Source organism: Hylobates moloch, unplaced genomic scaffold (genome assembly GCF_009828535.3).
Source record: "Hylobates moloch isolate HMO894 unplaced genomic scaffold, HMol_V3 SCAFFOLD_6, whole genome shotgun sequence".
Classification (NCBI taxonomy): Eukaryota; Metazoa; Chordata; class Mammalia; order Primates; family Hylobatidae; genus Hylobates; species Hylobates moloch.
Window position 1 is genome coordinate 67,828,431 of NW_026652281.1, and position 16,281 is coordinate 67,844,711.

At 44.8% G+C, this 16,281-nt stretch overlaps 1 protein-coding gene across 3 annotated transcripts in view; it reads left to right on the top strand.

Moving 5' to 3' along the window:
* The window catches only part of SERINC5 (serine incorporator 5), a 188,135-nt gene that overhangs the window by 91,714 nt on the left and 80,140 nt on the right, over positions 1 to 16,281 (top strand). For all 3 annotated transcript variants that reach the window (XM_058440762.1, XM_058440761.1, XM_032156955.2), the window contains exon 2: positions 222 to 389. In XM_058440762.1, the coding sequence (XP_058296745.1) occupies positions 306 to 389 (84 nt within the window). In that variant the 5' untranslated portion in view covers positions 222 to 305. The remainder of the gene's footprint in view (positions 1 to 221; positions 390 to 16,281) is intronic.

A 16,281-nucleotide genomic window follows, 5' to 3' on the forward strand; every position in this document is an offset into this window, starting at 1 on the left:
ACACACACACACACACACACACACACACACACACACATATATACACATTTAGAGACAGGTTCTTGCTATGTTGCCCAGGCTAGACTTGAGCTCTAGTCTCAAGTGATCCTCCAGCCCCCCTGAGTAGCAGGGACTCCAGATGTGTACCACAGTGCCTGGCCATGTTTCTTATTCTGTCACAGTATCATGCTCTAAGCGGATGCCTTCTGTTCCTTTTCTAGCTGGCCTGCTGCTGTGGGTCTGCAGGCTGCTCTCTCTGCTGTGATTGCTGCCCCAGGATTCGGCAGTCCCTGAGCACCCGCTTCATGTACGCCCTCTACTTCATTCTGGTCGTCGTCCTCTGCTGCATCATGATGTCAACAACCGTGGCTCACAAGATGAAAGAGCACGTAAGTTTGTCCATGTTCAGCTCGTCCTATTTCCGATGTTTGATGAGGGTATGTGGGAAACACATGATTTAGAGGATGGGGCCCATGTACCCCCATGTGTTTTGGGGTGTACCTGGTTTCCTTGAACCCTCCTGAAGCCTGCTCTATGATTTCCGGGATCCAGTGCCTTCTGGCTAAACAGGAAAACCAATCAACAGTTTGATCTTTAGTAGTAGTGTAGATGCTATCTGATGCTTTCGGTGGAGAATTCTTATTTTAATTTTTAAATTTTAAAATATTTGCGTAGATTCATGGGGTACAAGTGCAATTTTGCCATGTTAATATATTACCTTGTGGTGAAGTCAGGGCCTTCGGTGCATCCATCCCGGGAATAACACACGTTGTACCCACCCGGCAACTTCTCATCATCCACCCCCTTCCCAGCCCCACAGCCCCTGAGTCTCCATTGTCTATCATTGTCCGTCATTGGACACATCATTGTCCATCACAATCGTCTGTTTATGTCAGACGATTGTGTGTTTTATCTTAGCATTGTTTATAGCTGTTCCTGATTAAATATGCCATCTTTTCTGGTACACTTCTGTCCTTTTCCCTTGTCGTAGGATGGCTGCCAGGATTTCTTTCTTCTTTTTTTTTGAGACAGAGTTTTGCTCTTGTCACCCAGGCTAGAGTGCAGTGGTGTGATCTTGGCTCACTGCAACCTCCACCTCCCAGGTTCAAGCGATTCTTCTGCCTCAGCCTCCCTAGTAGCTGGGATTACAGGTGCCCCCCACCACGGCCATCTAATTTTTGTATTTTTAGTAGAGGCAGGGTTTCACCATGTTGGCCAGGCTGGTCTTGAACTCCTGACCTCCAGTGATCTACCTGCCTTGGCCTCCCAAAAGCGCTGGGATTACAGGCGTGAGCCACTGTGCCTGGCCGCCTGCCAGGATTTCAAATAGCAGCTGAAACACTTAATTTGGCCTATATAGGAAGTATAATAAAGCTTAGATATTTTCACAAATAATGGAGAATGCGCTATGGGGCATTTCCCACCTTTCTGGACAGGTTACTTGTAGGGTGAGTGGTGTCTTCATGGGTGAGGGGTGGATTTTCGGCCATTCTTTGGTCAGTGTATACAGAAGTAGGCCTGGTGTGTGATGCTGATGGAGATACATGTGGGACCTCATTTTCTTGAATTTCCCTTTTTCCCCCATAGTGGTCCCCCTGGGGATTTTGAGAGAGCCCAAGAAATAACACTTTGTCTCCTAGGTTCTAAGCAAATTCACAAAAAAGACTAAGATGTCAGTGGGTTGCCAAACATCACCTTTGTTCCTCATAAAACCGATGGGAGGCTCTGTGGCTCGTATCTTCAGGGAAGCAGGCTTTTACTGAACCCCTAAATGACCCAGACTTACCCAGCAGGGCACCATCAGTGCCCGGGAAGGGCAGACTTTTTTGCAAGGGCGCAGTTTGCCAGGAAGAGAGAGCAGCAGGCGTGTTCCCTTGGGGCAGCTCTTACTCTAGAGATAGAGGGAGAGGAAAGCCTTGCTATCCAAATGCCATTTCCCCTTACAAACTGACCACTCCGTACTGCATCTTCCCAGCTGAACAAGTGAGGAGGCAGAGGGAAGTCTGGAGCAGGCTCTGATGGAGCTGCCCACAGTAGGGACGACATTGCCCAGAGCAACACCTGAGCAAACGTTTGCCCCAGCCTGTGCTGAAACTAGGGCTATTTTATTTTTTTATTGATTGATTGATTTTTTTGTGGGGAGGTGGTGGATGGAGTCTTGCTCTGTTGCCCAGGCTGGAGTGCAATGGTGCGATCTCAGCTCACTGCAGCCTCCGCCTCCCAGGTTCAAGCAATTCTCCCACCTCAGCCTCCCAAGTAGTTGGGATTACAGGCATGTGCCACCACGCCTGGCTAAATTTTTGTATCTTTCTTTAGTAGAGATGGGGTTTCACCATGTTGGCTGGGCTGGTCTGGAACTCCTGACCTCAAGTGATCTGCCCACCTCGGCCTCCCAAAATGCTGGGATTACATGCGTGAGCCACCATGCCTGGCCTGAAACTAGGGCTATTTTAAATACACTCAAGTATTTCAAAACAACCATTTTCTTAATAGCACTTCGTATATTCTTATTCATTAAAGTAGGCCCTCTGAAGCTTTCTGTTGCATAGTGCTTTTATAATTGTGGTTGTATGGTCTTGGATATAGTGGATACTACAGTGAAATTTGGGTTCCCCTCTGACTGCTTGAAACATTGGCTCTTTCCTCAGTAAGACACTGTAGTGTGAGCCGTGGGATGTTCACACTTGCGAGAAATGGAGCTTATAATTCAGAAGAGAAGTGATGGAGTCTTTTTTTCTTTTCTTTTCTTTTCTTTTTTTTTTTTTTTTTTTTGGAGACAGAGTCTCGCTCTGTCGCCCAGGCTGGAGTGCAGTGGTGTGATCTAGGCTCACTGCAAGCTCCACCTCCTGGGTTCACGCCATTCTCCTGCCTCAGCCTCCCGAGTAGCTGGGACTACAGGCGCCCGCCACCACGCCCGGCTAATTTTTTTTTTTTTTGTATTTTTTAGTAGAGACGGGGTTTCACCGTGTTAGCCAGGATGGTCTCGATCTCCAGACCTCATGATCCACCTGCCTCAGCCTCCCAAAGTGCTGGGATTACAGACGTGAGCCACTGCCCCCAGCCAAAGTTATAAAGTCTTCTAAGGCCTAAAACAAGGCAGAAATTAATAAGAGTCTCAGTCTGTTGCCCAAGCTAGAGTGCAGTGGCGCAATCATGGCTCTCTGCAGCCTTGACTTCCCAGGCTCAATCGATCCTCCTGCCTCAGCCTTCTGAGTAATTGGGACTCCAGGCGTGAGCCACCATGCTGGCTAGTTTTTCTATCTGAAAGCGTAGGTTTTAACTCTTATTCTGAGCGTCCACTTAATCTCCCATGTACTACTTGTGTTTTTTTTAAGTAATACAGTATTCTCTTTGTAAATTCAACAAGCTTGAATTTCTAAATCCATTCAGGTGGCTTGATGATCCACTGTGGTACTACGGTGGGGACTCTGGTGTGCTCTGGATGTAGTGTGATCCCTGCTCTTAATAAGCTTCTGTTCTTTAATAGAATTAAGCCCTGCATCCAAAAAACAAAATCTGTTACTATACAAATAGATAGTATCCTACAGTAGTGAATTTATTGAGACGTTAGAGGGAGAGATAATTTGGGAGCCATTGGTATGTGTTTTAGGACATGAATTTCATAATGATAATATTATTAATGATAATAATGATAAATATTAATGATAATGATTACCATCCAAGTAACCTGCCCCATGAAACAGTTCCTAGCAATTCCAGTCAGTATTTATGCTTTCTGACTGTTAACGGAACATTTGAGAAACAAGATGTTCACTGGTGTTGCTAGGAAAGGCTTCGTGAAATAAGTGACTTGTATGAGTAATAATAACTATTTTAATAGCTAATTATTGAGTGATACCACGTGTCAGGTTTTATTCTGAGCACTTTACCTGTATTTTCTTACTTCATCAGCACTGTACTCACCTGGACAGTAGGTACTAGCATTACCCTGCCCTACAGATGGGGAAACTGAAACATCGAGCCATTTAAGTACCTCACCCAAGGTCTCCAGCTATTAAACGGTGGGGTTGGGATTTGAACCTGGTCTGAATATGTTCTTAGCTATGAGGCTGTGTGACTAGAGAGGAGGGAGAGGCATGTGGAGAAGGACCAAGAGGAGAGGCGAGGTGAAATGACCACATCTTGCAGGAATTGTAGTGCCAAGGTGAAGTGTTTGAACGTGCTCTATGGCAAGTGGGAAGCCGTTACAGATTCTAGAGCAGGAGGCTGTATCATGGAAACAGAGGGAGATATTTTGGGAGGTGAGCCTAGAGGTAGTGGTGGCAGTGGGCACAGGGTGACTTACAGTTGGAGAACAGAGAGAGGGAGGAAGAGAGGGAAGGGCAACCCTGATGTCCCTCACAGAGGCTCTTGGAAATGTTTCTATGCCTGTCCCCTGAATGTACCTATTTACAAATGCTTTGGCTGCGTGTCCTGCATAGGGAATGAGATCCCCGTGGGTGAAACCAATCCTTTTCCCGCTTTAGGGCCTCACAAGGGAGCTGGCCATCTGGCCACAAAGTCAGCTTGTTTCATGGCCTACAGAAGAGAGGCTGACCTCATCCTCAGGCGGTGCTTGCGGGCGGGTGTTGAAAGGTCCCCTTGTAGGGACGCACACTGGGCTCCTGCTAGAGTCCTCACCCCCTCTTTGTTGGCCATGGAAGTGCCTGAGACTGTGACTGGAAGAGGAGAAAGAACTGCATGCTTGTAACGGCCCGGATGGGAGTGTGTAAGTGCCTCCTACCCAGCGTTCTGCCAGAGTCGCGTGGGCCTTTGGTATGTGTGTTAGGAGCGCAAGGGCAGCTCCCTTGTCAGTTATTTCCAGTTTTTGCCTTGGTTTCAGAATGTGGCCTGTGTTTAAGTTTGAGTAAGAGGGGACTATAAGGGATGCTGGGCCAGACTTTGTCCTCCTTCTTTTCTTTAGGGAAACTCCTCTTTCCCAGGAGAACTTTGGCTCAGAGAAAGCTCGACTGTGCTGGTTGAATAAGGCATGATTCTGTCTTCTCTTGGAGCATTTCCCCATCTCAAAACATAAGGGCTATTTATTTTGCAGGTCATTCTTGTTATTAACTATGTAATTTAAGCAGGTACACACTCATGAGATTTGATACCTGGGGGATTAAAAATCCATTTTAGAGGGCCGGGTGCGGTGGCTCACGCCTGTAATCTCATTTTGGGAGGCTGAGGCAGGCGGATCACAAGGTCAAGAGATCCAGACCATCCTGACCAACATGGTGAAACCCCATCTCTACTAAAAATACAAAAATCAGCTGGGTGTGGTGGCGTGCGCCTGTAGTCCCAGCTACTCAGGAGGCTGAGGCAGGAGAATCGCTTGAATCCAGGAGGTGGAGGCTGCCGTGAGCCGAGATCCCGGCACTGCGCTCCAGCCTGGCAACAGAGTGACACTCTGTCTCAAAAAAAAAAGTCCATTTTAGAATGTAGAACGCAAAGGGAAAAAAAGTGGGTGAGAAAGTAAAGCCTCCCGACCCAAACTGCTAAGTCAAGGTGTAATGTCTGTGTTTGAGGAAGATTCAGATTTAGGCACCCTGGGAAGCCACATGGGTGTTTGGGGAGGGAGGAGAAAGGAAAGTCTTTATTTCCTAGGGAGTAGGGGCCACTAAAACCTGTATTGGAGAAGGAAGGATGGGTGACCTGTACAGCCCCCACTTTCTCCCCTGAGAGCTCAATGTGCCAGGCCAATGTAGGAAGAGCCACAGATATTCCCAGCCTGAAACATGTTAGATGTGTTTCCTTCATTCCGCATTACACTCTCCACTCCCTCCCCATCTTCCCCTCAAGCTCCCCAGCCTTAGGCAGCCACTAATCTATTTTGTCTCTGTGGATTTGCCTATTCTAGACATTTCATATAAATGGAATCATACAATATATAGCCCTCTGTGTCTGGTTCATTCTCTCTCTCTCTCTCTGTCTCTCTCAGATGGTGTCTTGCTCTGTCTCCCAGGCCGGAATGCAGTGGCACAATCTTCTGCTTCAGCCTTCTGAGTAGCTGGGATTACAGGTGCCTGCCACCATGCCCGGCTAATTTTTATAATTTTAGTAGAGACGGGATTTCACCATGTTGGCCAGGCTGGTCTCAAACTCCTGACCTCAGGTGATTCGCCTGCCTAGGCCTCCCAAACTGCTGGGATTACAGGCGTGAGCTACCGTGCCCGGCCCACTTAGCATGTTTTTAAGGTTCACACTCAGGTTGTAGCATATGTACTTCATTCCTTTAAGTGGCTAGATAATATTCTGTTGTATGAATATACCATATTTTATTTTACTTTTATTTATTTATTTTTTTTGAGATGGAGTTTCACTCTGTTGCCCAGGCTAGAGTGCAGTGGTGTGATCTCGGCTCACAGCAACCCCTGCCTCCCAGGTTCAAGCGATTCTCCTTCTTCAGCCTCCTGAGTAGCTGGGATTACAGGCGTGCACTACCAGGCCTGGTTAATTTTTTATATTTTTGGTAGAGACAGGGTTTCACCATGTTGGCTAGACTGGCCTCGAATTCCTGACCTCAAGTGGTCTGCCCACCCTGGCCTCCAAAAGCGTTGGGATTGTAAATATACCTGTAACATATTTTATGTATCCATTTGTCAGTTGATGGACATTTGGGTTGTTTGTACCTTTCGGCTGTTATAAATTATGCCCCTGTGAACATTCGTGTACTGATTTTTGTATGGACATATGTTTTCATTTCTCTTGGGTTTATATCTAGGAACAGAATTGCTGGAATGTGTATTAACTTTAAGCTCTTGAGGAACCGCCATATTGTTTTCCAAAGTAGCTACATCGTTTTCCATTCCCAACAGTAATGTGGGATATTCAGGATGAAGTCATGTATTAAGGTTCACATTTCTCCACACCCTCATCAACGCTTAATGGTACATCTTTTTTTATTTTAGTGGCTATAGTGTGTGTGAGGTGATCATCTCCTCTTTGCCTGTGCCTCTAACACTGCCCTCTGCCCTTCTCATTTGCTTGCTTTCCCCCGGGGCAGCTTGTTCATTTCTGGCTTTGATCATCCCCATATGTGCATCTGCTTGTAAAAACACCCTTCACTCAGGACGGTGCTGAGGACACGGGTAGATTCTTTCTTCCTGCATCCCCGCTTTTCTAGATCTTGTGCATAATTTTCCCCAGACAGGTCATAAAAGTCTCAGGCTTCCACTCTGCATTCCAGTCAGTCATGGCGATTCGGCCACACCACCCTCCCTGGTGTTGCATATTACATTTACCTTGTTTGAACTTGGGTTGTTCCCAAATGTCCCCAGCTGCCCTCAGACTTCTTTCTCCAGATAACAGCCCGTTAGTTAGGCTGAGCTGAAGGTGCTGTTTGCTACATTTCTCCCAGATGATACCCTATTTCTAAATTCTGGGGTCACCACAGTGTAGTGACTGTAGGTGAATACAGTGGCTACTTTCCTTAAAAACAACTTGGATTTCCAAAGGCTATTCATAAGCACATCTTTTAGTCCATTTACAGTGACATGCTAAAATACTTCAGTGGTTCTTGGAGATGACAGAGTTCTTTGATCCGTTATGTTTGAAACTCTGAAACTGGGGAGATGAGCTAGTTTATTTCCTATTTTTAACCTGAAGAATTAAAATAAATATGAAGCCATAATAGTAAATATTCCTTGTGGGAAGCCCTCCTTGTACTGGTTCCAGGGATCCAAAAATGCCTGAAACAAGGCCCCTTAAAGGAGCGAGTTAAAGAGACGAGTGGAAAAAGGCAGCAGCTCATATGTATAGCAAGTGTTCTGCCTTGAGAAGAGACAGCAAATACGTGTGGTGTTAAGTGTTCTACAGAGAAAACAATGATCTTTTTAGGATATAATTTGTTTTATGAATTTTTATAAATTTATGGGGGTACAAGTGTAATTTTGTTACATTGATATATTGCTTAGGATATAATTTGAATACATTGTTAGAATTTTTTTTTTTTTTTTTTTGAGACAGCGTTTCACTCTTGTTGCCCAGACTGGAGTGCAGTGGCATGATCTTGGCTCACCATAACCTCCGCCTCCCGGCTTCAAGGGATTCTCCTGCCTCAGCCTCCCGAGTAGCTGGGATTACAGGCATGCACCATCACACCCGGCTAATTTTGTATTTTTAGTAGAGAAAGGGTTTCTCCATATTGGTCAGGCTGGTCTCGAACTCCCGACCTCAGGTGATCCACCTGCCTCCACCTCCCAAAGTGCTGGGATTACAGGTGTGAGCCACCACACCTGGCCCATTGTTAAGAATTTTTAAAAGCAGAAAAGTCCTAAGTGGTCATCTTAACCAACCTGTCGGTTTGACAGGTGAGAAGCTGTGGCCCAGGAAGTGAAGTGGCTTGTCAGAACTGAGACACCAGGTATATCTGGGATTAGACCCCAGGGCTGCTGGTCGCCTGGCCAGTGCATCTCCTGTTTGTGCAGCTAGGTTTGCTTGTTGGTCACATACAGAAGTCACAGCAAATGCCTTTTATCAAGCATATCCTTCCTCTGCTTTCTAGACTTTCTTTTGGGTCCAGTGGTAAGAGTATTACTTTTGGAAATAGCGCTGCCTGGGGCCCTCAGCAGTGATCTTAGCTTAGTTACATTTCCCATCTGCCTCCTTCTTGTTGTGATGACCAAAAGCTGAGCTCAAGGGATGACTGTTATTCTGAGGTAGAAAACAGAAGTAGCCACAAAACTAGTATTTATTTATTCAGTGGCTTTGCATGTAAAATAGAACTTGTTTTCAGGTTGTGTTTGGTATAACCATCTTTTTAAAACAAACATCATCAGTGAAAAATATTCCACTTTGATCCAAAATACTGTGCAGTTTGTCCCAATGTAAAATGACAGGTCTTCACGCTGAAGCTGGAGAGTCTGGCTCTTGATTTTCCTTTGATATTTACTGGTTGAATATTCAATGCACGCTGTTACCTGAGACCCGCATCAGGGGTTGGCATAGGCACATTGAAGCCTCAAGTAGAACTCTCCATTCTCAGCTTATATGCTTTTGTGTCAGAACAAGTATCAAATTAACAATAACAAGAAAATATTGCTGACCCAGTTCTTTGATTCTGGAATGCTTTTTAAAAATCCAGCTGAGATGAAGTGCTTTTCAAAAGTTCTCTTTCTGCGTAGCAACTGAGTTCATGGTACTGTTGTACCTTATGTGTCAAGTTATCAACGAGGAAGTTTTTGAGATTAAAAGTGGGTTGGGACCATCGAACCTCAAGCCCATTGTAGAACTGAGGGAAAATTCTCACCATGACCTTATAGAATTTTCCTCTGGGAAGCTGGCTTTGAGGTTTTGCCTCTTAAATCCTCTGAGTTCCCTCCCCTCCAAGTTAGGATGACTCTGGAGACATATGTTTCCAAACGGTTTTATCTTGTGGTCTAGATTTCATCCAGACATAACATGTGAGAGAAAGCAAAGAGTCCCTGTACCCTCCTATGCCTCAGCCATCATTGCTGGGCCTCATCCTCCCCCATACAAGTGGATGTCGGGAAGTGTAGTGGTGGGAAATCGTTTTGTACTGGAGGCAGCAATTTGAACTAATGGATATCCTGCTGAGAGTCTTTTCTTGAGCCTGAACCAAGGACAAAGAGGTTTGATCCTGATCCAGTAATAATGAGCTTGCCAGTATTGGAAACAATACTTACTGTCCTTGGTCTGTGAGGATCCATTTCCTGCACCTTTGCGGGAGCACCAGGTGTCAGCTGGATCTCTTTTAGGATTGGTCTGGCTGTGGACGGGAGAGAATGATAAGATGTGAGAATGAAAGTTTTCCTGACACGTTTTCTTCTGTAATCGTCTAAAGCGTCTGTTAAGCAACTGTCCACAGACAGGGCCTTGGAGTAGCCTGCAGATAAACAGAACAGACACAAGCTTTGGAAATGAGCATTGTCAGCCATCATAAACATGGGGCTGGAGAGGACAGAGAAATGGCACAACGAAGAGTGGGAGAAGATAAAGTAGCCTCAGAGCGATGGGAATAGGAAACAATGCATAGATATTGTGAATAGCTGAATCTTGATACTCTGCATAGAAATTTAATAGGATGATTCTGTGACTTGATCAAACTGTAATCCGAGCTCATTCTTCAAAAGTTTAAAAAATTGCATAGCTGTCATTCTTTCAGATGCAGGTGGCCAGCACCCCGAAAGGTGCTGGGGATTTCAGAGGCGCTGAGTAACACACAGTTATTGTCCCCATAGAGCTGGCCCTCAGGTAGGGGAAAAGAGAGCAGTTTGGCAAGTGTGTCTGGAAGGAGCCAGTGATGCTAGACTGTGTGTGTCTGAAAGCTAAAAATATGTGAACTCCATCAGTGAATATTGGACAGTGGTGTCGGCTCAGATATGACTCGGCTGACCTTCAGGGTCACATGGTAACTCAGGAATGCTCTCTCCCCATTCTGGAGACAGAGCTGAGGTGCCTGGGAGGTTTATAAAAGGGAATGAAGTGTTTTTGCCTCCTCAGCAGGGCTGAGCATAATCACAAGGGGTTGGGTATTCTGGGGGTGTGGTTTTAAAATTTCAGCGAGACTGTCTCTGCAGTCTTCAAATAAATCTAAAATTATCTTTCGACATGCTGGCTTTCATCAGTGTGGGGTTTATTTTTGGTTCCATGGGGTGTGTTTGTGTGACAGATGTGAGGACGTTTTCTGTTCGAGCTATTGACGGTTTCTGAGCCGCAGAGATGAGCCCTGGAAGCTCATAGACACATTCTCTCTCCATTCCTTCCCACTCCATCTGAAAAACTTTCTGTGGGTGGATAAATTAAGGTACTTTATTTTCTGCTCAAAAAAAATGACATATGGGAGATATACAATTTGATTCACTTGAGGCCAAAGTTCCATTTGAGGACAGCCCTGAAGAAGGGAAGAGTCTCATGGGAGAAGGCGGGAGTGGAGGGTTGGGACAGCTGGACCGCAGCCCAAAGGAGCTGCTCTTTTGGCTCTTGATTTGCAGAGTAAGTTATCACCAGTTGTCACTTGCTTTTGAAATGGGCATTTGTACTTAGGCAGTTAACAGTTAGGCACAACTCCTCAGCTATTCTTCCTAGTAGCGCAGGGGTGGGGCAGACTTTTCCTACAAAGAGCCAGCTAGTACACACTGGAGGCCCTGTGGTCTCTGTAGCAGCTCTCGCCTTTGTAGTGCAAAAGCAGCCAAAACAATATGCCAGCCAATGGCATGGCCAGCCAACCAGTGTGGCTATGTTCCAATAAAACTTTATTTACATAAACATATGGAGGCTAGCTGGATTTGACCCACTGGCTGTTGTTGGCGGACTCCTGTGTTAGACCCTCCATGGTCTTATATGTGTTACGTGCAGTTACTCTCCCGTCTCTCTCAAAAGGGAAATGTCAGTGGCCTAAACATTGTGCTCAGAGTACCAGAGTTCTTGCTTAAGTTGCAGATAACTGGCTAGGCTGTATGAACCACATACTGGGTAGACTAGGTAAGAATAATGTGGCAATAAATTAGTATGACATGTTTAATAGTAATTATGTCTTGTGTGGCATTTTGGAATAAATGGCAAATTGTTTACAGGTAAAAAAAAAAAAAAAGTTTTTTCTTTTTCTTTTTTTTTTTTTTAAGAGACAGGGCCTTGCCCTGTTGCCCAGGCTGGAATGTGGTGGCATGATCATGGCTCACTGCAGGTTTAACCTCCAGGGCTCAAGTGATTCCCTGCTTCAGCCTGCTGAGTAATCGGGACCATAGATGTGCACCACAATGCCTGGCTAATTTTTTGATTTTTTTTTTTTGGTAGAGATGGAGTCTCCCTATGTTGCCCAGGCTGGTCTCAAACTCCTAGGCTCAAAGCAACGATCCTTCTGCCTCAGACTTCCAAAGTGCTGGGATTATAGATGTGAGCCACTGTGCCCAGCCAGTCATCTTTTTATATATTCTGACAAAAGACGAAATTACATATTTAGTTGGAAAGTTGAATTGGATTTTATTTGTGATTCTAGAATGTGAAGTAGAACGACTGTTCCAGTTAGCTGAGCAGAGGAGGGTGTCTTTATAGGCAGAAAAGGCTTGAAAAAAAGCAGAAACAGAACAAAGGGTTAAAACAGAGAGGATTTCTTTATTAGAAATCCTCATAGACTCACATTGACTGGAATCTTTCAGTGTTTTTTTGTTTGTTTGTTTGTTTGTTTTTTGTTTGTTTTTGTTTTTAAAGAAAACTGACCCCCAAATTCAGTGGCACTTAGTACAAGTGGCTTCATTTTGGTTTGGTCTGATCTGCTGGGGCCTAGTGCAGGAGTCAAAAACGGTGGCCTCTCTGTAAACTTTAACAATCCAAACCAAGCATTTTGGTGATCCAGGAAGAAGCCAGGATGGAGAAAATGAGGGTCTGGGCACCCTAGTTCCCCAGCTGCTGGGCACCGTCATTCAATTCCAGGTCTGATATAAGAAAGATGCTGGGGCCGGAAACTTAAATGTCTGGCATGTACTGGTTCCCATCACTAGAACTGGGGAACAGGTAATGGGGCTTGCAAATCTTGAGGTTATAGGTTTGGTGGAGAGTCCTGTCTTTTGGGGAATATTAGGTCCTAATGTCCTGCCTAAAGCAAACATCATGACTAGTCCGAATTAACCATGAAAATGCTTCAAATGTCCATCAAGTAGAGCATAGTTTTGTGCATACAGCATTTCACTAGTAGAACATTAGCTGTTTTTAGCATGAACTTTTAACCTGTTTTATTCACAGCTCGTATCCCCCTAGTTTAGAGTGATACCTGCACGTAGTAGTTGGGAGTGAGTGCATGGATGATCAAAACTCTATGCTGTAATACGTGTGTATAATTATGTCATGTAACATATAGTATGGAATGAAGATTATACATGCAAACTCTAAATTCCACTGGATTTTTACAAATGATATGCTCATGTCTGTAATCCCAGCACTTTGGCAGACCAAGATGGGAGGATCACTTGAGCCAAGAGTTCGAGACCAGCCTGGGCAACATGACGAAACCTCGTCTCTACAAAAAATACAAAAATTAGTCAAGTGTCGTGGTGTGCACCTGTAGTCCCAGCTACTCATGAGGCTGAGGTGGGAGGATTGCTTGAGCCAGGGAGATGGAGGTCGCAGTGAGCCGAGATTGTGCCATTGCACTCTAGCCTGGGTGACAGAGCGAGACCCTGTCTCAAAAAAAAAAAAAAAAAAAGTACAGAAGACAGTTATGTAAATAGTTGAACTTGCAAATAATGTATCACCACTGCGTTCCAGGTCCACACATTTAAGAAGAAAGCAAGCTAAGTTTGGCTGAGTGAGGTGGCTCCCACCTATAATCCCAGCAGTCCGTGGGGATGCTGCAGTGGAAGGATCTTGTGAGGCCAGGAATTTGAGACCAGCCTGTGCAACATAGTTAAGACCCTGTCTCTACCAAAAGTAAAAAAGTAGCAGATGTGTTGGCATGCACCTCTAGTCCCAGCTTCTGGGAAGGCTGAAGTGGGAGGATTGCTTGAGTCCAGGAGTTTGAGGCTACAGTGAGCTATGATTGTGCCACTGCACTCCAGCCTGAGGGACAGAGCAAGACCCCTTCTCTATTAAAAGAAAAGAAAAAAAAGAAACTGGCAGATTTGAGGCTCACTTAGACTTTAAGCATGTGTTTTCTCTAAATGGTTAGACTAGAAAGACCTGCATGTTTCAGCATTTAGTCCTCTCTTTATAGAAATTTCACATTTCTATGTTGAAGAGATATCTTTCCATCAGCCGTGTTCACCTCAGGGCAGCGCAGTGTCTTCTGTTAGACCCTGTATTCTGTGTGGGGCCATAGCCATATTTTCTAGCTGAAACCAAAGTTCAGACCTCCGTAGCTGTGGTTTTGTCTTGAGTTAGAAATAGATTTGTGTCTTTGGCTCAGAGGGTCCTATTCACTCTCTTCCCGGCTTTGGTTGTAGGGACAGTGCTTACAAAGACCCTCAGAAATCTGGAAGATTGACATGTTGACCCTGCCGGGGCAGCACAGGAGTACGTGGCTGAGAGATGGTGTGTCCCCGGCTCTGCCTCTCTGGCCGGCACCTCCACTCCTCTCTTCTGCTCTATTACCCCTAATTCCAGAGTTTCCACAACCCTTCTTATGGAGAGTTTGGCAGTATCCGTTCAAATTTTAAATGTACTGACTTTATGACTTCTGTCATAAAGCTGACTTTAGCTTCTGTCCTTCTCAACACTTTACACGTGAACAGAGAGATACACATAATAAGGATGATATCCGTTGTACATTATTTATAATAGTGAAAAAAAAAATCAGAAAAAAACTAAATGCCTACCAGCAGGATGACAAACTAAATTAGAGTCAATCAGATTGTAGAATTCTAAATTTTTATTTATTTTTCTGAGACAGGGTTTTGCTGTGTTGCCTAGGCTACAGTGCAGTGGCACGATCATGGCTTACTGCAGCCTCAACCTTCTGGGCTGAAGTGATCCCCTCCCACCTCAGTCTCCTGAACTCTTGGGCTCAAGAGATCCTCCTACCCCAGCCTCCCGAGTAACTGGGACTACAGGCGTGCACCACTATGCCTGGCTAATTTTTTTACTTTTTGTAGAGATGGGGTCTCTCACTGTGCTGCCCAGGCTGGTCTTGAACTCCGGGGCTCAAGTGATCCTCCTGCCTTGGCCTCTCAAAGCACTCAGATTACAGGTGTGGGCCACTGGGCCCAGCCTAGAATTCTATGTAGTATGTAAGAAGATGCAAATAGATTTATCTGTTAAACATACAGCAACCTCCAAGACATAATGAATGTAGAATAATGGCACAGCAAAGGGTCTAGAAAGATCCACTCACACCTGGGGACAGTGGCACCTCTAGGGAAGCAATCAAGTTAGAATTGAGGCATTGATGGGCGAGGACACTGGGTTATTAGTATTTTTATTGTAATTTACACATTTTGGCAGTAAAAATATAATTGTTTTGCTTATATAAGTGCAAATAAAATTGAGAATAATCCTTTGCAGTTAGATTTCTTTTTTTTTTTTCTTTTTTTTTTTTGAGATGGAGTCTTGCTCTGTACCCCAGGCTAGAGTGCAGTGGTGCAATCTCGGTGCACTGCAAACTCCGCCTCCCGGGTTCAAGTGATTCTCCTGCCTCAGCCCTCCCGAGTAGCTGGGATTACAGGTGCCCGCCACCGTGCCTGGCTAATTTTTGTATTTTTTTAGCAGAGACGGGGTTTCACCATCTTGGCCAGGCTGGTCTTGAACTCCTGACCTCATGATCCACCTGCCTCCGTCTCCCAAAGTGCTAGGATTATGGGCGTGAGCCACCGCGCCCAGCCTTCTGCCTTTAGTTTTACCTAATTCTCTCAGTGGAGATTGAAATGAGTTGAATCCTGTTCTGCATCTGTGGAAGAGCCGTTCTTCCCATAGTAATTAATTAGTCAGTCTTCTGTGAGTTGTCTCCTTTGGAGCTTATTGTGTAACAGTTTGCTTAGAGTTGCTTTCTGGCTGCTTAATCCTATCTGTGACTCTTTGATTCTGACAAAATATTCATGGTGGAGGAGGAGCTGTGAACTCGCAGTCTCAGTCTTTGCATGCTTTTTGAGATTAATTTTCATTCTTCTTTTGGCTTTTAATAATGATACAATGTAGATTTTTCTATTAAAAATGCTCAGATAACCCAAAGAAAAGAGAAGCGAGTACTGATTGTTGTTATTGTTTATTACATAGCCCCAGTTCCCCCAAAGGGCCTCAAAGGCAATCACTTACTAAGAAATGAGCTTTGGTTGCCAAGAGGTTGTGTAAGGAAAGAGGGAAGCTGATTTTAGTGTTTCCCATTCATGGCTGTTGTCCACTGGCCAATAACAGGAAGTCATCAGTGTGGTAGACCCTGGAAGTACTTCATGGAGAAAAACAAACTATCCTGGAAAGTTTGAAGATGAGTGGAATATCAGAAAAGGGAGAGGCAGACTGGGAGACGTTCTAGGTTCTGAAATGCATTTTCAAGTGAGGGATATTAAACAGAACTTGCAAATCTAGTTCTTCTAGTTTTTGTGAACTTAATTTATCCCTCATGCTGAGCTGCCCAAAGCTTTCTTTGAAATTTGATATTAATATAATGAAATGTAAGAATAATTAGCTTTGCTAATATTGCATTTTCTTTTTTCTTTTTTCTTTTTTTTGAGATGAAGTCTTGCTCTGTCGCCCAAGCTGGAGTGCAGTGGCGTGATCTCAGCTCACTGCAACCTCTTCCTCCTGGGTTCAAGCTATTCTCCTGCCTTAGCCTCCCGAGTAGCTGGGACTACAGACATGTGCCACCACGCCCGGCTAATTTTTGTATTTTTAGGTATT